We start from the raw sequence: 21,720 nt of genomic DNA on the forward strand, positions 1-21,720 counted from the left end.
ACAGTGCGGCTGGATAGTCCAGAGCATAGCTGTGGACGCTGGAGGCATGTTGGACATGTGAAAATTGAACAGGGGTTACTGCTGTTGGGTAATACAGAACCTCTGTCGTGCTCCAGGAAGACCATTTCGCCCAACTTAGGCGTACCCCTCAAGTAATACGAGGCACAGGGAGTGAGGACGTCCAGAATTATGAATCCTCGAAGTGTAAGATGCGATTCAAGGTGTCGTCGTGATATGGTCGGCCTTTTCCCTGTATCGGAGCGGAAGAACGTACCGCCGAGATTTCGCCAGCCAACCGACCCTGGCATCTCACCTGCTTGGTCGCTCTCGAGGCCTCCAATCATCCGATCTGGTCGAAGGGGAGCAGCTGCGGCCCATCAGCCTCAGCTGAGTGAAACACGGGATCTTTTCGCGGGGAAATTGAGGTCTTTTTGTGCTCTGACATCTGACATGTGAAAGTGGTCGAAGCTTCTTCAAATCAAGCCTTCACTGTGTCTATTCCTGGTCTATTCCTCCTCTGGTCAGCTGTGGCAGAGTCTCGCATCACCGCCATCTGGAGAACAGACAGATAGCCTCGTATAGAGAGCAAAACAACAAACTTGCCATGCCGGCTAAAGTTATTTTCCTTATGGCTGACTATGGGCATGACCCTACCGGTGGGCAGCGAGCGGATCTCATCGCGCGGAGGCTGGCTAATGTTGGATAGAAACCGCGATCCCCTGGCAGGTCTTCCAGACTGCTGGATTAGAGGTATCCTTTGCCACAGAGAAAGGCCAGTCACCAGTTTGCGACAACAAAATGCTCTCAGGATGGACCGGGACTCTGCTAGGGGCCAACAAGGCTGCGAGAAACGCCTACGAGGCGCTGTCGACAACTTCCCCCAGTTTTCAAAAGCCTCTGGCGTGGCAAGATGCCTCTTTTACTCTGGAGGACTATGACCTGGTCTTTCTTCCTGGCGGCCACGAGAAAGGCGTACGTCAGATAATAGACTCGTCTCGCGTCCATGAGCTGCTGGCAAGATACTTTTCTCTGACTAAGAAGCCATCTCAAAAAGCATTAGCAGCCATATGTCATGGTGTGCAGGTGCTAGCAATGGCGTCAGAGAGTGACGGTAGAAGCGTCCTGCACGATGTCAAAACCACAGCATTGCCAGCGTTCATGGAGCAGGGTATCTTCCACGCCACCAAACTGTTCCTCGGCGACTATTATAAGACATACGGGGCCGGCACCGATTCCGTGGAGGGCTTCGTTAAAGAGCGCCTAGCTGATAAAGGGCAGTTTGCCAACAGCATAAGTCCCCGTCCGTAAGTGTGTCGCCACTCCAAGATTGAAATATCGCATACACGGCAAGTGCTGACAGTTGTAGGTTTGTTGTTGAAGACCGCCAATACAATTACCTCTCGGCGAGATTTCCACCCGACGCAGAATTGCTGGCAAGGAAGGCTGTGATGATGGTGAAAGAAGTGACCAACCATGCTTGACACTACCCATGACCCATTTGAGGGTTTACGACGACTTCAGCCTCTTGTCCTGCCAGGCGCAACTTTTGTCGCTGCATCTCTCTTGCCTCCTTGGCCGTATTGATATTGACTTTACCGATCTGCACGGTTTTCCACAACTCCGTCGAGGGGACTCTTCCTTCGCCGCCGAACAGGCTGAAATCGATACCATGCCTCGTTGAGTGTCTGAGAGCGAATACAACACTGTGCCTTCCTTGTGAATTGCCAACGACCCTGTGTGCTCCGGCATTCATGGATCGAGCCGAGAGTGTCCTTAACGTCTGGCCAACCAAGACTGTGGCCGTGCGGGTTCCAACAGGAGCATCAACCCAGACAGAATTCGATGTAGACGAATTGAATCGATCCAAAACTTGCAGTCCGGAGCCATCACCTATGCAGACGGTCAGCAAGCCAAGGTCTGTGTGTTCTTCGGCGTGCCCAGTGGAGGGAAAATAGCGAAATAGTCGCATGAGCGTGTAGGTCATTTCGTCTCTAGAGTCTGGTATGGTGAGAGTGCCGTCCAGGATATCATCCCATACAGAGAGATCTAGATCACTGGCTCGAGCAATATCACATAAGATTCGGAATAGAAGGAGTCCAGCATCGTGCCAGGCTTTTGCGGTGCTGGCTTCGAGACTTGTGGCCAGCTGCGCCGGAGAGCTTGCATTCGAAGTTGCATTGCTATGCACACGACAGCGGAACGTGATGTATTCCTTCTCATCTGCAACATGATAGTACCCAAACTCGGTGCCTTGTTTAGACGGGTATAAAGAATTCTTTTCCACCTCCGAGGCGTCGAAATATGCGGCCGAGCGGCCCAATAGGTCTGTGGTGCTCTGGGCTAACGCTTCCGGTAGCTCGAGGAATAGCCAGCCTTGCTGCGCAAGATGAAGGAGTTGGTCTTCGTTCAATAGCGGTGGTGGTCCTGGAGGGGGTGGAATTAGGGTTTGGTCGGCCATTGGCAGTTAGTGGGAGCTGCTGTGCAGAGTCAGTTGAGGTTTTCCTCGACTTCTCCTGGTCCGAACGACCTCGCCTTGCTACGTCTCTGAGTAGTTAATATCGCATGAATAGACGAGTTTGCAAATAACTACTCAGGTATGCCACTTGGTAGCAAAGATCTCACCGGGATTCGCGGAACACGGCCGCGGATAGGAAATGACGTGTCGACTAGATCGGTGTCAGAACCTCAAGGCAGCATGTTGCCTCATTCCAGAGTGCTGCAGATGGATAACTGCAGCTTCACAGAATATCTTCTTCACAGCACCGGCGAGCAAGAGGTCCATATCGGTAGACAAACATGTAGATACGATGCTACCACAGTGACAAGCCTTTCTGTATGCAAAGAAATAAGATATCGGCGCGTCGACGCGTCTTGACAGTCAGCTATGACATCACTGTACCTTGGCGAGTGCGAGCAGCAATTTCCCTCGAGTCATTACTACTACTGCAGGTACCTTATGGCCTTTCGTCTGCGGTGTTCTACCTAATGTAGGCCCTAGGTACTGGGGTATCTGTACCTTACACAGTACACACTGTAGGTCTATCCCAAGAGTCAAGACTTGTGTTCTTTTTCGGTGCTGTCCTACAAGTTGAGCAAGGCAACACACAGAGCTGAACAACAGCCCGGATCTATCCATTGTAACAGGACTTCCATGGACAACTGCCAATGATAGTTTGTGCATTGACAATCTGCCAGATTGAATACATCATGACCCTGTTGTATGATCCGCGCATCGACCAGCGAGCGCTTTGCTGCTTCCTCTCTTGTCCTATCATGAGCTATGGCCCGGTCAGAGACACAAGATGGTGACGATCAATTTGGTTGGCTCTCCGTTGAGGACAATGCAGGAGAAAACCTGTAAAGACACTATTAGATTCGCTTAACTAGACGTGAGTCTGCAGGAAGTTCGCAACCGAAGTACTGACTGCAACTATAGAAGCCGTGGTAGAGTCCTAGTCCTTGATGTCTTTTCTCTATCGTCCCATACCACTCATTCGGCTGAGCATCACTGCCTGTGCAAGCAAGCGTCTGTCGAACTGTCCCGCGCTGACACTCTCATATCTCGCGCGTTCTCACTACAGTACTCAACGCCCAGCATCGATGATGGAGACGGTCAAAACGGCAATTGCGGAGAATCTTGGGGGCGTCTCTCACAAGTTGGCCAATCAGGAAGACCAGTTTGACATCAACAAAGATGTGCCGGACCTCTCTGGCAAAGTTGCTCTGATCACCGGCGGCAGCGAAGGCATCGGATATGCGACGGCCTACACGCTGCTGAAAGCAAACCTGTCCAAGATCTTCATTGTGTCGATGAAGGAGGACGTCAAGGACAACGCCGTGGAGGAAATTCGCCAGAACCTTGGAGCCGAGTACGCCGACAAGGTCGTCTGGTTGCAATGCGACCTGTCTGACTGGCCGGCTGTGACGGAGGTCGCAAAGCAGGTCCGCGACCAGACGGACCGGCTGGATATCTTGTGTCTCAATGCAGCGCGTGGGATCATGACCTATCAGCTGACTGACTATGGACTCGACCGACATATGGCGATCAACCATTTCGGACACGTCACTCTGACCTCGCACCTGCTGCCGCTGTTGAAGAAGACTGGCGACAAGGGCACCGTGCGGATCCAGGTGCAGTCGTCGCGATCACACGCAGATACCCCTAAAGACGTCAAGTTCGAGTCGCTTGACGAACTCAACACCGACCTGGGCGCCAACGCGCAGTACGCCCGCTCGAAGCTGGCTGTTTTGCTGTACACGCGATATTTGGATGCCCACCTGCACAAGGAGCACCCGAATATCCTGATCAATGCGACGCATCCTGGATTTGTCCAGACGAGACAATCGATGAAGGACATCAAGGAGCCGTATCCCATCGTTGGCCAAGTCATGCCTTTGGCCGTCAGTTATATTATGAAGGATATCTGGATGGGCTGTGTGAGTACGGTGTATGCGGCGACCGCCGCGACCAAGTCCGGCCAGTATATCTGCCCACCAGCCATTGCGGAACCGGGGAGTGAGCTGGCGCAGAACAGTGAACTGGGCGAGCAATTAATGAGACTGACGCGCGAGATTGTCAAGGAGAAATTCGGCGTGCAGAGCGTGGACAAGGGCTGTCCATTGAAGGATTATTAGGACTTGCTGGACTGGATATTGTATGCGCGTTACGGTCCAAGGCACGTGTCGAAGGAAAAGGGAGCTTGTAGCAATGGAAACCACTTCAATAAGTTCCAGAGATCCCTTTTGAATACATCTGGTCACTGGACTTCGTTGTTGAATTGCTTCCATCTTTGGAAAAATTGAGCCGCATTGATAACCCAACATCCCGCTTGAACAACCCTTTTCATGCAGAATGACAGACCATTATAAATCTTGCAGTCGACTTCGCTGGACGTCCTTCGGACCCGAAGACACCATCTCTGCTCCTGTGTCCTGTGTGACACACACAGGCAGGCCGACCTTGCTGTTCGTGATATACTCCTATCACCACCCAACTCAACGGCACGTCTCTGACCCTTACCGGGAGATGACACCAAATTTTGCCCTGTCAACGCTCAGTCCATACTGGCGTGTTTTACTCCCACTTCTTTCTGCCCAAATTCAATCCAACCCCGTGGTTGAAGACAAGCGTGCCGCCAATCTTCGCCGAGGTCACCAGCAACGGCAACAGAACAATACTAATCACCAGATTCAAGTCGCTCGGCACCCTGCCGACAGTCTTGTTGTTCTTGCGAAGATACCAACTATACAAATTGACGACGAAGACGACATCGTTCATGAGGGCGTGGGTGATGGTGGCCTTGATGCGCGGGACCATCGAGCTCTTCTGTTTTCCCTCGCTGTCCTTCTCCCACGGTCCGCCGTTCTTCTTGATCATCCCCACCAGCTGGATGTTGCCGGACATGATGGCCGGGACTGTACTGACCAGGCCGGCGCAGAGCAGGAAGTACGACAGCCGAGTCAGGTCGACGAGGGTCGAGGGCTCGCCGAACCGCGTGGTCAGGAACGAGGGCCGGATCCATGTCGTCGTCAGCGCGTACAGGATGTCCAGGCCCCATGAGAGAATGCTGAATGCGATTGGGAAGTGCACGAGCGCTGGATGCGCGGGATGTCTGGTTGCACCCGGGAGAGTTGTTAGTTATCATTCCCAGAGGGCAAGAAGTTGTCATTTTGGCTGACACCGGGCTGTAGAGAACGAATGGAGGGAGGCAGGTCAGGGCACTAAACATACTCGGTGTTGAACTCAGGCACGGGTTCGCCGACTTTGTGAGCGAACTTGCTCTGTAGATGCGTCGAGTACACCATTTTGGCTGTGGTCGTTGTCACGGGTGGATTTGGTTGGAGAGTGGAAGCGTTGTATTAAGATATGCCTAAGTACGATCAAGTAAATGAACGTGAGGAGGAATGATAGAAACAGAGACAGAGACAAAGGTAAAGGTGAACGAATGGATGAACACGCAGAGAGAGTTCTGAAGGCAGGCGGTGGCAGGCAGGCCTGTTGTATATTTAGAAACCAAAAAGGGGAGACCACACGCAAATCAATCAACTCGACGAGACACGCGCAACAGAGAGCGACACACCAGATCCACTCAAACTAATCGCGGAGTCCGATTGAAATCTTGACGATTTGACACTCCGGGGCCAAATGAGACATCGTCCAATCAGGGAGTCGTAGCTTGTAAGCAGCACCACCACCGGCGCAGTCAGTGATCATATGAAATGAACACCTGGCATCCGCCCGTCAGGCCCCCAGTAAGTGTCGTCGACAACTTGAATGTGAGGAACGGATGGTCTTGGGCAACATACGCAGTCAGGACGTCCTTTCTACTCCCAGTCACAGTGTTGGCCGCAGTAGACACCCTCGACATCCAAGAATCGGGCTGCACGTGACAGCCGACCCCCTTTTCCGGGCCCGGCAAGGCTGAGCGAGGCTGAGAGTGGAGGTAGGGGCAACGTCCATATTTACTCTGTATCGACCCATCCCTCCTCAAATGCATCCACCTACCAATATACCCTCGAAAGCTGAGTGACACGACACACCAACTTCCATCCTACTCATGTCTACAGCTTAGCCCTCCCCAAAGCCTCAATGACCTCCTTCGCGCCTCTCTCGCCCGACCGCACAGCTCCCTCCATGTATCCCTTCCACTCATACGCAGTCTCGGTGCCGACAAAATGAACCTTTCCATGCGGCGTACGCAGTGCATGATGACAGCCGGTCATGATCCCCGGCGGCGACGCAGGACAAGGACATCCTTGCGCCCACTGGTCCTTGTACCACTCGTGTTCCGTGACCGCGATCGGGTCTGGAACCCCGCCATCCATATACGGGCCATATGTGCGCTTAATATGGGCCAGGATAGCGTCGAACCGTTCGCGCTGCGGCAGCAGTGACACCTTGCGCCCGAATGCGCCGTTGGTGAAGCACGTCAGCGAGAACTGGCCTGTGCCGTCGGTACTCGAGTCGCGGCTGGTCGTGATGGGGCCGCGGAACGACATGGTCGCACCGGACAGGCCTTTCTTACGCCACCAGGGCTCGGTGTAGCTCACCATCACCTTAAGTGTGTAGCCGTGGACATTTTTCTGGCCCAGCTCGACCTTGGCCGGCGGCAAAGGCGGGTCGAATGCTATCTCCTTGTACAGCACTGTCGGGACGGACACGATGACCCGGCGACACTGGAACTCTCCACGCCCGGCAGACACAAAGATACCCTCGGGAGTCTGCGAGATCCGGCGCACGGGTGAATCCAGCACGACGGATCCTGGGTGCAGCAGCTCCGCTAGACCAAGAGACATGGATTGAGTGCCTAATGTCACGCACGAATTGTCAATGGAAAGTTTAGGTACCCATCACCGTGCTTGCAAGGGGTACCCAAAGCACACGAACGGTTGGACTTGGACTTGGACCCACGTACCTTTGACAAACCGAAGGTGTTGGCCTCCATGCTTGAAATCCGACCTGAGCTGCAACAAGCCGCCGCCGCTCTTGCAATAGTCGAGGAAGAACAATGCGCTCAATTCCGAGGGTTCCAGACCTAGCAGAGCCCTTGTCCACAACGTAACGGATGCAAGCGCACTACTAGAGGTGCTGTTCGCCTTACACCACTCCTCGAGGGTCATGTCGTCCAAACCGCCGCCTGTGCCAACCGGGTCGTGGATGTCTAGCTGCTGACACAGCTTCTCAGCCAAGTCGCGGATATAAACCAGACCCTCGACCCCATTGGGCTCTGCCAGCTTCGTCGGTGTGCCGCCGTACGGGAACAAGCCTAGTCTGCCGTCAACGTCTTCCTGGATGATATCTCCGACGGTGTTCTGCACGACGAGGTCCAGCCCGAGCGACTTGGCCAGCGCGTACACTTTCGCCTGGTTGCTGTCGTTGATCCAGGCGGCGCCGAGGTCGACGATCTTCCCACTGCCCTCCTGTCCTGCAGGCTGGACAGACCACGTCTTGCCGCCCACCCGGTCGCGTGCCTCGACAACCACACAGGACACCCCGGCCTGTTGCAGGTCGTAGGCGGCTTTGAGCCCGCTCAGTCCCGCACCCGCGACGACCACGTCGACCGTCCGCATCGGGTCCTGTCTGACTGCAGCGTAGGCCTCGATCTCGAACTTATACTCCGGCCTCGCCAGTGCCGGTACGGGAACCAACGTTGTCGCTGGCCTGTGCCCGTCCAGAAACCGCTCGAGATGCTTCGTATGTCGTCGCTTCGCCGGATCGTAGTCCACGATATAGTAGACTAGCTTGAAGATATCTGTGACTTTGGCACCTGCTGCCTCGAGACAACGCGCCAGGTTTTGGAACGCCAGTGCTATTTGCTGGTCGATGTCTTGAGGGACAACTCCGTTGCGATCTGCCCCGACCTGCCCGGCCGTTGAGACAATCCGGCATGGTCCTGTGGACGAAGTGACGTGTGAGAAGGTCGGACGTGAATCGAACAGCCGGTACGGATCAATCGTGTACACACTGTTTCCGTCTCTCTTGTCCTTGCTCGGTAGAGGAGACATGGTGGAGTGATGCGTCTATACAGTCAGGGCCAACGTAGAAGAAAACGCCTGGGTAATCTCCTTTTCTCTTTCGACGTATCGACTGCACAGAAGATCTTTTCCGAGAGAGTGCAATATCAGCATTCAAAACCTTTGATCTCCCGACGGCTTCCTCGATCAAACAAACAGTCTGAATATGATCTTGCATAACAATCCGTAAATTCCCAAACCGTTCATTCGCAACATGGTCTACTTATCTATCGCATCTTCGGAAATCGACTACTATCACAATCGATTGCCCCTCAGTCAAATCGCTCAGACTACCCAATCGCGAGTGCAGATGTCGATGCGGAGAGTTTCGCACTTGACATGGACGAGAGATATGGAGCGGAGCCGGCGACGGAACTCGCTACTCGTATCCTCCTTCTAGTTGGGGGAAGTGTAACTGATAAGATCAAGACTCGGTTCCGAGATAAATCGGTTCACGCCTGTCGGTAGCGACAACAATGGTCGAACTTTTTTCTCTGTACGTATAGGGCAACCAGTTGCTCATCAACTTGCAGGTTATTGATAACATTACAGGAACATCAGTCGTGTACAGAGCCATCATTCGACAGGGCTGAGAAAGTTGAATTTGATCACAAGGCGATGAGACTCCACGGTCCAAATAGATCAGGTCATCCATGAACCGAATCCCCAGCCTTGTCTTTCGTAACTTCTGCAATAACAGATCGATTACCCATACATACAAAGAATCTGCATCACGACAATGTCCACCACACCAAGCAGGAGCAAAATTCCCGCTCAGGGTTTGATGCCATTTCAATCGAATCCTCAGGAAGACACCAAGCTCAACCGATGTCGCTTTTCAGCCTCGGTCTCACGCAGCTTTCTTCGTGAGAATACACTTCTCTCCCACCCGTCGAGCTCGCTGATTTTCGTTTCTCTGACCAACTCGTACCCCCCAATACGTGGCAGTAGAACGGCCCAGACGAGCCAGTACACGCCTCCGGCGGCGATGATTCCCATACCCACCACACAGTGCAGATAGTAAGGGAGATCGTTGTAGACGTTCTGCCCGTGCTCGGGCGGCACGAACGGGGCGGCTGCAAGGTAGATGTTGCTGAGCAAAAAGAGAAGTACGACGGGCCAACTGGCGCGGAATGGGGGCGACCAGCCCCATTTGCCGGGGTTGATGTAGAGATATAACAAGCCGGCCGCAACAAAGGCGTTGACGATCGATAATGGGTATGAGATGACACTAGAAACGCATACAAATGTTAGTTTGCGTGTTCTTTGTATTGGAGATCGACATGCCCCTGGGGTATCTTGTGAGGCTACTCACTTGAGGATGAAATTGTATGCATCGCCAGGCGGAGGCGCAAGCATGATGATCACCGACACCAGCCAGTGCTCGAACAGCCCAGCAAGAGGAGCGTTGAAGGGCTTGTTGCTCGCCCAGAATCGCGAAAACGGCAAAATGCCCTCACGACCTAGTTCCTGGACCACTGGATCGAGCCTGGTCAGTATAGAGCCAGAGAGACAAGCCGGGAACGAGAACAAAAGACTTACGTCGACCTTGAGAGAATATAACGCTGAGTACGTTTCCGAACGCGGACAACGCAACAAAGACTGACAGTGCTCGTTCGGCACTGTTGCCGAAGACGTTACGGAAGAACGACGCCGCTAGGATACGTCCGGAAGATGCGATCTCTTCTTTCGGCACGGCGGCGAAGTAAGCGATCTAACCCAGCACCGTCAGTGAGAGTCCATAAGTCTTGCTGCCTCCTTCGTGGTTTTATGGGAACTTGAGGTCTCTGAGCAATACTTACGTTCACCAACATGTAGATAACCGCGACTGAAATCAAAGCTGCAGGTCCAGCAATCTTGATAGTCCGGACAGGATTTCGCGTTTCGCTGAGGGCGTAGTTGGCATTGCTGTAGCCAATGTAGCTCCAAATCACGTTGTACAACGCCGTCACAACACCATACCTGTACAGTGTCCGATTAGCTCCCAGTCCTGGAAGCGAGTAGTGAAAAAAAGGGATCCAAAACTCACGCGCTGCCTGTGGTTCCTGCAAAAGCATTATCAAAGTTGTGCGGCTTGTCGATTTTGAGGGCTCCGCCCAGAGCAGCCTGTTACGGTGAGCACGGAGTCGTCTTCAGTCTGCACGGTCGATGATCTTGGACGTACCCAGCCAGCAACAATGATCAGAAGCACAACAATCAGCTTGATAAGGCCAAGGAGGTTCTGTAGTCGCAGGCCCCACTTCAGGGCGCAGCCGTGGACGAGGAAAGCAGCTGTGATGCATGCCAATCCAATGCCTCTCTGATTCCATCTGGTGACCTCGACCTGCGCTGCGTTGAGGATATATTCTCCGAAGACCACGGAGTTGGAGCCCGCCCAACCTGATGTGTGACGTCAGCATATATTGCGCAGAAGAACATCTTTGCATCGCAGTAGACATACCCAGGAGAATGACATAGCCGGTGTAGAAGCCTGTAGCGAGGTATTTTGGCTTACGATAGACGAATTCGAGGTAATTCTTTTCGCCGCCGTTTTTGGGAAGTCCTGTCCCAAACTCGAGATATACTGCCATCCCAGCCGCGGCGATGATCATGCCCGCGACCCAAATGAATAGGCTGAGACCGACGCTGCCGGACAGCGAGAATATCGTGCTAGGCGTGGCGAAGATACCTGTTCCGACCATACGGTTGAAGACCAGGAAGAATGCAGAGACAGTGCCAATCTGGCGTTTTGTCTGTGAGGGAGTATGTTCGAGGTCTGTGTGCAAGCCTGCAATATTTTGTTAGTTCTCCTGAACTGTCCTTCGCGCTGGTTTATAATGGCCTACCATCGTCGACCTCTCCACCCTCCGCTACTTGGGAGGCATCCTTGGATTCTCCAGGTGTTCGAACAGGAGAAGAGCGGGAGACCGTTGATCGCAATTTGCCAAACATTGTGATGCCTGGTAGCAGCTTTCGGGTGCTTCAATATAGAATTTCAGGTATGCACAAGAGGCGACCATTCGCTTTTCTGGAACTCCTAAGATGGGAGCTCTCTAGGTTAAATAGCTGTGATTGCTCGTAGCAGTCGAGGATTTGGTCGCGTGAGGTCTGTGGCTTCGCACCTCTTCGCCAACCTCACTAGCATGGTCCTGGGTAGTATCACTGTATTTCCTGAGCAGTGTACTTTGAGCCAGCCTACAACACCACATTTGGAGGCAGGGGCAAACTGCAGAGGTGGAATGACTGGGGAACTTCTGACGAATGAACGCCTTTCTCAGCAAGCAGAATCCATGTTGACGATCTGGACAATTGAAATGAAGGGCAACGAGGTGCGATTGCGCCATCTTTGGAAGGGATTTCTCTGCCATCCCGAAGGAAAATCTGGCAGTCAAGGTTGCGTCGCTTGAGTAATGGAAACTCCTCGAGGCTGAGAATCTTGCACAGAAAGGTGCTTGGGAGCAACGTCACACGCGCTCCACGGGGCTGCGGTCCTAACCGTGGCAATCCGGAACGTTATGTATCATTGCTCTGATGGGGAAGAAATTGCGTGATTGACAGGGGACATGATGGATTTGTATCCATCTAATGGCTTTTTTCTTCACTTGTGCATTGGCACTTTTTCTTGCCATTCACTGCTTTTGTACACCATGGCGTCGAGTTACGATCGCACCGTCCCGACTCTGCATATTGTCAGCATGTAAGTCTATGACTCAATAATCATCAGGAACGTCCTCAAGTTGCGAGCACGCGAGCCGTCGAATACATCTCTGGTCGTATAAATAGGTTAGGGTAATATCTCGTTATGTGTGGCCCCACAAACTTTCGAGATCGAATACACCAGTTTTGCATATTACCCTTTCTAGCCTAGCTCTCATCGACCACCAACTCCCCTTTTCCGTGAGGCTGGCTGCTTGCAAGACACAATTAAGGGACGTAATACCGGCTTGAAAATGGCATCGCTACGCTTGTGTTTCTTTCAGGCTGCGGAAAGTTTTCATTATGGTGATGGCTTCGTGAGACTCCGATAGAGACTCGTCTTAGAAGTTCGAAGTCGTGGGATGAATCGCAAAATCGTCCGAGTTCAAGTTGTTGACATTGAATTGCGGTATTGACTACGGTGGACTGTATCATGCGCAATATGTCCGAATGGCCCTCCGTTGCTGCGTTTCAGGAAGGAACCTTGACACCCCGGAGCCTTATCCATCCTCGTGGTTTGGAGATAAGTGATAGTTGTTGAAGGAAGGCCGGGCTAGACGCTTGCAGCACGGGATCAAATCCTACGAACTGTAGGATAAGAGAAGTGCCGCTTGTTTGTCCGCCGAGCCTTTATACTTAGATGAGGTAGCCAGCCTTGTGAGCCAGCCTTGCCAGCCTTGCGACGTAAGGTAGTCGGAAAAAGAATACACCGAAGATTATCCGACGAAATTTATGTACAACAACGTCGCCTGGCGATCGCCAGCCTTCTCGTGTTAATCTTTCATATCACGACGGTAGACGGAGCAGATCGTAGAGCTGGCTTGAAGGATTCATCTGCTCCCTAGCTGCCCAGCCAAGGCCAAGGCCAAATGCAGCCCTCATCGTCAAGAACATTGGCTACCACTCTCCAAACCTCGCTCATTCTCTGCGAGCGATTTGCGTCTTCGCTCGCCCCGAATGCCACGAACGATCTTCCGGCCACGAAGCCTGACGAGCCGTCTCCTCTTATCCTTCTCAACGCTGCTGCGACGTCCTTGAGGTCTCAAGTCACGAAACTGTCCCTGCTAGCCATCAATACTCCTTTCACCCCGACCGCAGTCACGACGTGCCTCGTCCCGTTGAACGAATCAATTCTCACGTCTTTGGTGACGGCGGCTCTTCTTACAACACCGGAGCAGTTCACTCCTTCGTTCTCGTCGGAATGTCGCTCATTCGCTGCCTCCGCTCTGCGGGACATGCAGACCGTTTTGCAGCTATTGGAGAAACGAAGTCGGAAGGAAAATCCGAGAGCAGAGATCTCCGAACCAGAAAAGAAGGCCTTTATAGAGGCTACTGGACGAGTGTGGGATGACTGTGACAAACTTGGTCCTCTGGCGACGGGAGGCGTGCCTGGTTATATTGTGCAAAAGTCGAAACAGTGGCTTGAGTTGATGAAGGATGCGGTCAAAGAGTTGGAAGACTGGGATCCCGAAGAGGATATTGACGATGATGACCCCTTTGGCGAAAGCCTCAGTGACGACGACACCGCTGATGAGAAGGATGAGGATGCCCAAGACAACGACCGTGTGGCCATTTCTGCGGGGGTTAAAGAGCAGGCGCTCAAGGTCCTGAACCGGATTCCGCAGAGCATTCACGTGGTCATCAAACAGAGACTGGAGAAATTGGGATCGGGTCCAGAAATCTCCAGCGATCAAATCGCACGGCTGGATACTTTGCTCAAACATAACCGTCAGATCTCGGAACTCATCGACGAATCCGCCGAAGGCATGTATCTCGGAGATCCGGAATTGTGTCTCAAGAAAGCGGGAGAAGCGCGTGCTCTCACGATCGAGGTTGTCGAATCAGTTCTCCATCCCTTCCCGCGGGTGGGCGATACCGAGACGAAGGAAGACCAATACATCAAACGAGCACTGCAATGGATACAACAAGTCGATCCTGACGGGCATTCGCGATCAACCGTCCCAAAGTCTGATGCAGCAACAGTAAGCTGATGGGTTTGCCGTGTGGATATACAGATATGGTATGAAACATGAAACGACATGTCAGGCTTGTTCCACACAATCTATACCGCAGAAATCGATCCCGCTCCAAAGGAAGAGTCGTTGATACTGGCACCAATTTCTTGATCTGGTTTGTAGGTCGTTGCCCAGCACGAATCAACCTTCAACCTTCAACCTTCAGCTCAGGTCTTAAATCAGACCACAACGACGACCAGAAGCTTGCCCTGTGTCGGCTTCATCAGAACTCTGGCCGATCATACAACTCTGCGAGTCCTTCCCGTCTCAACCTCATAGATCCACCCACTGATAGTCACACTGTCCGGGACCAACTTAGTGTCCCGCAAATACTCGACGTCCTCGTTGACGGCCCGCTCGAGGTCCGAGAAAGGAAGGAAGTCCAGATTTCGTGACTTGAGTTCCGCCGCTGCATCAGAACTGTGTGAAGACAGAGTCAGCTCAAGAAAAAACAAATCGGGCACACTGCCAACTCCGGCCAACGAGTGTGATTCTCACCCAAGATTCTTCTCGACCAACCCATAAGCGTCGTCATTTGTGAACGTCAACATTCCGCAGCCGGTATGTTTGACCAGCACGATCTCCTGAGTTCCCAACAGTTGCTCGGAAATGACTATGCTTCTCAACCCGTCGCGCGCTGAAGCGCCTGCCTGGGTGGGTATCAGCTGAAGTGAAGTTCCCACAACGATTTGCGTAACGGGGGCTCAAGAGGAGTTGCGGGTATAGCAGGCTGTAGGAGATCGGTACTTCTTACATTGCGAATGACATGAGCATCGCCCAGCTCGATCCCGAATGCCTGCGCCGGGTCAATCCGAGCATCCATGCATGTTAGGACCAGATATTTCTTTGCAGGCGGTAGCGCGAGATGTCCTTTGGTGAAAGAGGCCGAGTAGTTTTCTGATGCTGTTTCAATGTTCTTTTGAATGGCAGACATGATTGAATTAGGCGAGAAGATCTGGTATATTATGGCTTATTCTTCGATACAACTCCGGTCTCTGCGAATATACTATGACGAATTTGTAGCACTGATCGTATCTACCACCTCGACGAATATCAGACAGAACAAACAGAGATATCTCTCGCGCTTGATCAGGGAGATTTCTTCTGCCGCTGCAGGAGGGGTAGGTCATAGTATCAGCCTGGGCGATCTGAGCCCCCGGCGATGCTGGATGCTGGATGCCGGATACCAGAGCCAGTCAATCCCCCTACCGATGCGATGGCGTGCTCATCCCGGACGGGAAACGCCATCTAGATTTGGAGCGAGGTGCTTGGACAAAGACGTCGTTGCTCAACTCACGAATCAGACTGCTGGCTTTTTGATGCATGGACCAATAAATCTAACGAATTGCGAGGAAGTTGAGACGGAGGCATCCCCTGTGGGAAGGCTGAACCCAACCCGACGACGAAAGCATATGATAGAGGTCTATCATCACGGTGAAATACACAGACTGGCTGATCATTTTCCCAAACGGATTCTACGTGCGAAGGTTAGGTATCTACTCGCTATATACCCCAGTCTCCAAGTTATCAGTGGTCATAGTTGAACAAATGAAGAGTGAAGCCGTGGTATTGTCAAGTTTGATATCTCCCACCACTAGGTGTCAATATCAGACAGATCTCGTGCCAATTCATCATAATCTGCTCAGTCGTTGAGGCCAGACATTCCATAACCTAGTAGCATATCATACATTTACACCAAGTACATGTCAAACATTCTTCTCCTTATCATCATCGTCGACATTAGCAAAGTTCATCCTTCTATTCTCCTCGGCGACGGCAGCGCTTGTTCCAAAACCCTCCTCACGCCCAATGGCCGTAGGCACAAGCACGGCCTCCTTGTCTGGCGCCTTGAAGCCGCCCTCGGTCTTGTCCTCGCCCTTCTCCGGCCAGAGGAGCTGTTTCTGGACCAAAGCACGGACCATGAACGCAATGACAAGCAGCCAGACCAGCACCAGCAGACACGTCATGACACAGCCGATGATGCGGATGGCAGGCACGTCGAAGGCTTCGGCGACGGCAAACGTGGCGGTGGTCAGGGCGGTCTGCGGAAAGACGAAGCTAAACCAAGTCATTGCAAAGGGCATGCGATGCTTGTGGCGCAGACAATCGACGTTGGAGACCAGACTGACGAAGAAGAACCACCAAGCCAAGCCCCACAGCCAGAGACACGCCCAGTTCGCGACCAGCCGTAGGATTTGCGCGGCCAGCGCCCCGGGGACATCCATGAACATCGCCCCCGGGGTCGAGGCGATCACGCGGTGCAGGTTGTTGGCCATGCCGATGGTGCCGCTGACCGTGAAGGCCGAGGGGCCGACGGACACGAACATGCCCGGCCGGAGAGGTTCCGCCGGCAGCTTCTGGGTCATGAGTCGGTAGACGAAGGCGGAGTAGATGGTCAGCGAGACGAGAAAGCCGATGCCTTGGATTGTGAAGCCGCCCACGATGACGCGGATCGCTTGATGCGGACTCAGCGCTTCTCCGGACAGGTTGGCGGCGTGCGGGCCGACGATCAGGAGCGGGTAGGCTGGGAATATCCAGATGGGCGTCATGCGGGCGATCGTGAAGGTCAAGGTCGACCAGAGGATCAGGTAGATGGCGATACTGAGAACCACGGCGATGGCGGCGTCCAGCCAGAAAAGAACCAGCACGGCGTGGGTCAGCCATTCGCCCACCCGTCCGGCGCCGTATTCGACGATGTTGATCAAGATCGTGCCAAACGACACGGCGAATGCTGGCACAAAGAGTGACTCGGTCGGATGCGTCAGACTGGCCCGGAAGGTCCAGGGGTACAGCGTGAAGCGGGCGATCATCATGGCCCAGATGAGGATGTAGAAGACGATGTTGAGCAGGAAGAATATGACGCCGATCGTGTAGAGACCGTGGAACCGGTAGGGCACTAGCATGACCTCGCAACATATGTTAGCGGTGGTTCATGTGGTAGTGGTGGGACAACGTGTTGCTGTGTCGGCTTGCGTTGGCATCTTACCGCGGTGAAGCACATTGGCAATTCCTCCAGTAGCCATGGTCATTGTAAACCATGCCCAAGTGACATGTTTTAACCGCTGCCTCCAGGATAGACGTTTCGGTTTCTCGTCGTCGGACATTTCCTTCTGCATGGTCTCGCTCGATCGTCGGTCCTCCTCCTCAGGAATGGTTCGCCGCGACGAACGGTCTCTGGTTCTTCTTCTCGTGGCTCCATGGTCGAGCAGCTGATCAAGACATTCGGACTGGTCGGGGACCCTCCTTTGGTCTGCGACTGTGGGCACGTGCCGGTCCTCTTCGTTACTCGGTGCTTTCCACAATCCAGAATCCTGACATCCGTCTTCATCACCGGGATAGTGTTTTGTGATCGTACGAGGCCGGTGGAGACCAGATCCATCCGGTTCTGCATGAGAACGATGGTGATTATCTGATCGAGAAGCGATGGAGGATCTATGCTGAGACGACATATTGGACTCTTTGCTCAGAACTTTAGAAACCTGTGAGCCGTGCTGTGACAATCAACCGCTTGCCGCCAGTACTCCCAATGGTCCCCGGCGTGTCAAGAGGCTGTCGTGCTGTTCTGTCGCGTGCGCTTGCCTGAAGCTCTGTCAGAGGTGTCTGTGTCCTCGTTGCCGGCCATGGTACGAGACGACGTGTCAGAAGAACAGTAATAGACCCCCAGACGACGTTAGACGTTAAAGCGGGAGGTGTAGTGGTCACGCGCTCGCAGGAAACGCCAGCCAAGAACCTCTGATGTCGTTGAAACAAACTCGTACCCGTGGAACCAGGGGAAGGAACAATGGCCTTTCACCCAGTTTTGAGGGGTCCTATTGTTATAAAAGCAGTATCACGATCGCAGTACGACATGGAGGACGAGATGAAGATGTTAATCAGAGACGCTCCAACTGCTAAATTAGCAACCGCCAGCCTCTGCGAAATATTGCAAGCCGTCCCAGCCTTATGCCCGAGGAAGTCGCGAATTAACATAGGAAGTCTCGGAAACGAAGGAAAAAGGTACGGAGTGGTGCCGTGTACCCGTTCTGAAGCTGTAAGGTTGGTACCTCCGTAGTCGACCAGACATCAGGAGCACGAATCAGCGCAAGAGCATCTTCTGAATGAGCCCATCACCTCCGTATTTTGATGGATCTCGGACAGAACGGGCGAAGTGGGGTCCAATCACGTGCCCCTTATCTGACCCATTAATTAGCTAAGCAGCTCACTTATGTAATCAATAGACAAGGCTCACTACGCTCACCTCCAGTCCATCAAAGCATGAATCATTGCCCTGCACACCATGTCGACGACAGCGACAGCCTCCGCCATCCTAATGGCGCCGGTAGCCTTGTGACCATCGTGGCGTCGGAGAGGATAATGATCAAATCTAGCAATAGGACAGCGTACGCCTTCCTCCTATATGGTTAATCCTCCGTTTCCACCCTTTCACAACCGCTCGCTTCATTTTCAAGGCTACGATCATCAATCCGGAGAAAAGCTTCTTCAACATACTATCGCAACTGCTGATGCCTAGCACACGGTATCAGCCACTATAAGGTAATGTCGATATAATATCCTTGGGTCGTGGCTTTTGAATTTGGACGCGACCTGGTTCGGCGTTGCCAGCTGGTCCTCAGTGACTCACACAATATCACGATATTGCAATTGTTCTTTGCTCCTTGATAAAGGCAAGCTCCGTTTCTCTATACAAGCTCTGTCCTTTCTCACCACTTTTGCTATTATATCACTTGTGCACCCTGGAGGCCTGTCTTGTAAAACAACCTCCGGTTCTCCAGTTAGAGATGTCGAATATTATGCCTCAAGTCAGAGGCTCCCCAAAAGGTACCACCTCAACTACCGTCTCAGAGGCTGCCGCGCGCCCATTGATCCCTGAAGATGGTCTCACACAGGAGGCCGCCAAAGACATTCTCAAGCGAACACTATCTGTGAAAACGGCCAATGCAGCAACCGATATCATTTCGGAGCGAACCGGCCTCTCCAAATCCCTGGGTAGTAATCAGTACCCCTTACGAGACATTGGACGGGGCAGCTGTGGGAGTGTCTTTGAAGTACCAGAAACCGTATACGCCATCAAGAAAGGGGCGGGGACCGAAGCCATCTGGAACGACTTCAATTTGACCAATTGCGCCTACAACAGCTGCCTGACTTCGCTGGGCTTGTTCGAGTATGCCTTTCGTGGACGTCGCGTCCCTCGTGTGCCCAAGGCACGATATTTCAATGGACCAGACGCCGACGGGGTTTGGACTGCTATCATATCAAGATTCCCCGAGGCAGACCGGACCCGCGCCGCAGCATTCTACCTTGACCATATTCTGCCTGTGCCTCGGGTGACACGTCAAGCTCTGGTCCGGCGATTCTTCCAGCCAGACGAGCAAACCCAATAAGATGTTTTGAGTAATCCTGAGAACAGGGACTGTCTCGTCCGCGTTTATTTCGGCAGAAACAATCCGAATACCCGGCCACACGATAGCAGCGACACTCTTCGGAACTTCCCTCTATACCTCGACCAAGCGAAGATGGTCGGGATCCATGTCGACGCATATGCGGAAGAAATGGCAATCGGGCTTGCGATCCTACACTGGAAAGCAGGAATCGATGCACAAGACACCGAGTTTGTCATCGGCTGCTCGGCAACCAAGACGTTTGCCACTGTATACTCAGACCATGGATCTGTACAACCACCAGCGTCGACCACGGACGATTTCACGGAACGAGAGACACAGTTGTGGATGCTGGACTTCGATAAGTGCTCCAAGATTGACCTTGAAGACAAGGCTCTCTCATCATCACAGGTCGTGGAGAAGTATATGGTCGCCGTTACGGGGAATGATCCATACTTCCCACATCCATGCTTGGTTGTTGATCTATGGCGCAAATTTCGTAGGGCTTACCTCAAGGCCAGCGAAATCCTTATCAAGCACAGACGACTGGGTCGACGTGTGGCGAAATTGCCTTTGATGTTGATGGAGCAATGTGAGAAATGGGGAGAGAAGGATCTGGAGGCTGAGGAGTATGATCCTTTTGAACGACACTCTGATGACGAGGAAGCTGAAATTCTTTCCGAGCAAAGTAGCTCTGACGATAGGGAAGATGACGACGACGAAGACGACTAGGCTGGAGGAGGGCTGGAGCATCCCCAGACTGTAATGAAAAGGCAGGGCCAAATGATACCCATTGAGCAGATACAGTAGATGTCAAACATACGTAATAACTAGTTCTCATCATCATAGAGCCGTTGCCTCTGATGCCCTCTGCCAGAGATATCGAAGTTTCTGATACATACCTCCGATGCCCTGTAAATCGTTATCTCGCCTTCTGGTACATATAGCCCGGGAGCACTCTACATACAAGGGTAGGCCAGCCAAGTAAGTAGTATTTGAAAATGGAAAGTACCCCCTTGACAGGGAGCTATTGGGTCATTTAGACAAGAGGGAGCTTGATAGCTCGTCATAGAACCACTTCGCACGAACTATGGTCAAAAGAGTCTCCTTGATTAGGTTGAACTCGAGGCAGGCTTTTGGAGGAACATCGATGCCATTGTTATGTTCATTTAGCGACCCTGACCAGGACTCGTTATTCATGACTGGATCGCTATATCGCAACCATCACGAGTTCAATTTCAGCTTGTCAAGCCTCTTTCATGGGTTTTGTCCATCCAGGTCTAGACTCGTCTCGTACTTCTCCAGGAACTTCTTGAAGCCCTCTTCCACGACTCTCACATCCTCCTCCACCTTCCGCCTCACGGCCTCGTCCTCAGGGTTCTTGTCACTATCATGATCTTTCTCCAATGTGTCCAGTCCGCCGAATAGCCATATCTCTTTCATTGTCCTCGTCAGCATCATGATCTCCTCCGCCGCCCGGATCACTGCGGCCGATTCGACGTCGAGTTGGAATTGTTGCACAGCAGTGTCTGTGAGAGAGGGTGGGAGCTGGCTTCCTGAAGTGGCGGAATTTGTGGCCTCTGCGGCCGTTTCGTCAAGGGCAACGGCGAAGATGTTTTCCAATCGTTTGATCAAGGTGGTTGAGAGAGCGGTTATGCGAGCTTTTATTGGATAGTTAGAATGCGCGTGGCTCAGACGTGGACGGCACAGAACAAGAGTGACAGCGTAAACGGGCCAAACATGGGATTGGGATAAGACAAGAGTCTTCGCAGACGCATCAGACTTGCACACTACCGGATTGGCCTACCTTGCAGGAACTTTGCGGTTGGTACAGCATCGGGAATGTTGTCTCTTCTTGAAGAGGTCTCCATCGCAGAGACGAACAGTCCGGCGACTTGCTCGATGGCTGGACCTTGTCCACGACCTTCAAGAGATTGCCTGTTTGCCTTTGGTGCTGTGCAGACCCATGAACGTATCGCTCTCTCTGTGCAGCAAGCTGTGCAGTGAGTGTGGTAGAATGCCCACCGTTCGCCGCGCGGTCAAGGCAAATAGTTAAGACGTGGAGATGGGTCTACGCAAGACATCTCACGTAACGGTTATGTTGCACCGATTGTAGGCCACTTAGGTCTGCCTGTACA

The 21,720-nt window shown here is 52.7% G+C and overlaps 12 protein-coding genes across 12 annotated transcripts; 5 read left to right on the plus strand and 7 right to left on the minus strand.

Moving 5' to 3' along the window:
- Positions 1-604: 604 nt before the first annotated feature.
- Positions 605-1,308, plus strand: A1O1_04376 (uncharacterized protein; the record flags this gene model as incomplete). Its single annotated transcript, XM_007725270.1, has 2 exons — positions 605-656; positions 707-1,308. 2 exons carry the CDS (start codon positions 605-607, stop codon positions 1,306-1,308), a joined length of 654 nt encoding a protein of 217 aa, XP_007723460.1.
- Positions 1,309-1,483: 175 nt separating this feature from the next.
- On the minus strand, positions 1,484-2,458 carry A1O1_04377 (uncharacterized protein; the record flags this gene model as incomplete). The annotated part of the gene is made up of 1 exon (XM_007725271.1): positions 1,484-2,458. One exon carries the CDS (start codon positions 2,456-2,458, stop codon positions 1,484-1,486), a length of 975 nt encoding a protein of 324 aa, XP_007723461.1.
- Positions 2,459-3,603: 1,145 nt separating this feature from the next.
- Positions 3,604-4,635, plus strand: A1O1_04378 (uncharacterized protein; the record flags this gene model as incomplete). Its single annotated transcript, XM_007725272.1, has 1 exon — positions 3,604-4,635. One exon carries the CDS (start codon positions 3,604-3,606, stop codon positions 4,633-4,635), a length of 1,032 nt encoding a protein of 343 aa, XP_007723462.1.
- Positions 4,636-5,074: 439 nt separating this feature from the next.
- Positions 5,075-5,805, minus strand: A1O1_04379 (uncharacterized protein; the record flags this gene model as incomplete). Its single annotated transcript, XM_007725273.1, has 2 exons — positions 5,075-5,612; positions 5,732-5,805. The coding sequence occupies 2 exons, from the start codon at positions 5,803-5,805 to the stop codon at positions 5,075-5,077; spliced, it is 612 nt and encodes a 203-aa protein (XP_007723463.1).
- A 756-nt stretch (positions 5,806-6,561) lies between these two features.
- A1O1_04380 (uncharacterized protein) lies at positions 6,562-8,505 on the minus strand (the record flags this gene model as incomplete). Its single annotated transcript, XM_007725274.1, has 2 exons — positions 6,562-7,307; positions 7,416-8,505. 2 exons carry the CDS (start codon positions 8,503-8,505, stop codon positions 6,562-6,564), a joined length of 1,836 nt encoding a protein of 611 aa, XP_007723464.1.
- Positions 8,506-9,318: 813 nt separating this feature from the next.
- Positions 9,319-11,445, minus strand: A1O1_04381 (uncharacterized protein; the record flags this gene model as incomplete). The annotated part of the gene is made up of 8 exons (XM_007725275.1): positions 9,319-9,745; positions 9,830-9,992; positions 10,057-10,228; positions 10,317-10,476; positions 10,544-10,620; positions 10,679-10,893; positions 10,955-11,281; positions 11,340-11,445. The coding sequence occupies 8 exons, from the start codon at positions 11,443-11,445 to the stop codon at positions 9,319-9,321; spliced, it is 1,647 nt and encodes a 548-aa protein (XP_007723465.1).
- A 1,613-nt stretch (positions 11,446-13,058) lies between these two features.
- Positions 13,059-14,180, plus strand: A1O1_04382 (uncharacterized protein; the record flags this gene model as incomplete). Its single annotated transcript, XM_007725276.1, has 1 exon — positions 13,059-14,180. The coding sequence occupies one exon, from the start codon at positions 13,059-13,061 to the stop codon at positions 14,178-14,180; it is 1,122 nt and encodes a 373-aa protein (XP_007723466.1).
- A 263-nt stretch (positions 14,181-14,443) lies between these two features.
- A1O1_04383 (carbonate dehydratase) lies at positions 14,444-15,138 on the minus strand (the record flags this gene model as incomplete). Its single annotated transcript, XM_007725277.1, has 3 exons — positions 14,444-14,624; positions 14,703-14,854; positions 14,959-15,138. 3 exons carry the CDS (start codon positions 15,136-15,138, stop codon positions 14,444-14,446), a joined length of 513 nt encoding a protein of 170 aa, XP_007723467.1.
- A 772-nt stretch (positions 15,139-15,910) lies between these two features.
- On the minus strand, positions 15,911-17,653 carry A1O1_04384 (uncharacterized protein; the record flags this gene model as incomplete). The annotated part of the gene is made up of 2 exons (XM_007725278.1): positions 15,911-17,100; positions 17,191-17,653. The coding sequence occupies 2 exons, from the start codon at positions 17,651-17,653 to the stop codon at positions 15,911-15,913; spliced, it is 1,653 nt and encodes a 550-aa protein (XP_007723468.1).
- A 1,329-nt stretch (positions 17,654-18,982) lies between these two features.
- On the plus strand, positions 18,983-19,585 carry A1O1_04385 (uncharacterized protein; the record flags this gene model as incomplete). The annotated part of the gene is made up of 1 exon (XM_007725279.1): positions 18,983-19,585. One exon carries the CDS (start codon positions 18,983-18,985, stop codon positions 19,583-19,585), a length of 603 nt encoding a protein of 200 aa, XP_007723469.1.
- A 132-nt stretch (positions 19,586-19,717) lies between these two features.
- On the plus strand, positions 19,718-20,314 carry A1O1_04386 (uncharacterized protein; the record flags this gene model as incomplete). Its single annotated transcript, XM_007725280.1, has 1 exon — positions 19,718-20,314. One exon carries the CDS (start codon positions 19,718-19,720, stop codon positions 20,312-20,314), a length of 597 nt encoding a protein of 198 aa, XP_007723470.1.
- A 525-nt stretch (positions 20,315-20,839) lies between these two features.
- On the minus strand, positions 20,840-21,453 carry A1O1_04387 (uncharacterized protein; the record flags this gene model as incomplete). Its single annotated transcript, XM_007725281.1, has 2 exons — positions 20,840-21,243; positions 21,390-21,453. The coding sequence occupies 2 exons, from the start codon at positions 21,451-21,453 to the stop codon at positions 20,840-20,842; spliced, it is 468 nt and encodes a 155-aa protein (XP_007723471.1).
- Between the last annotated feature and the right edge of the window lie 267 nt (positions 21,454-21,720).

This window comes from Capronia coronata (genome assembly GCF_000585585.1).
Source record: "Capronia coronata CBS 617.96 chromosome Unknown acBCG-supercont1.3, whole genome shotgun sequence".
NCBI lineage: Eukaryota > Fungi > Ascomycota > Eurotiomycetes > Chaetothyriales > Herpotrichiellaceae > Capronia > Capronia coronata.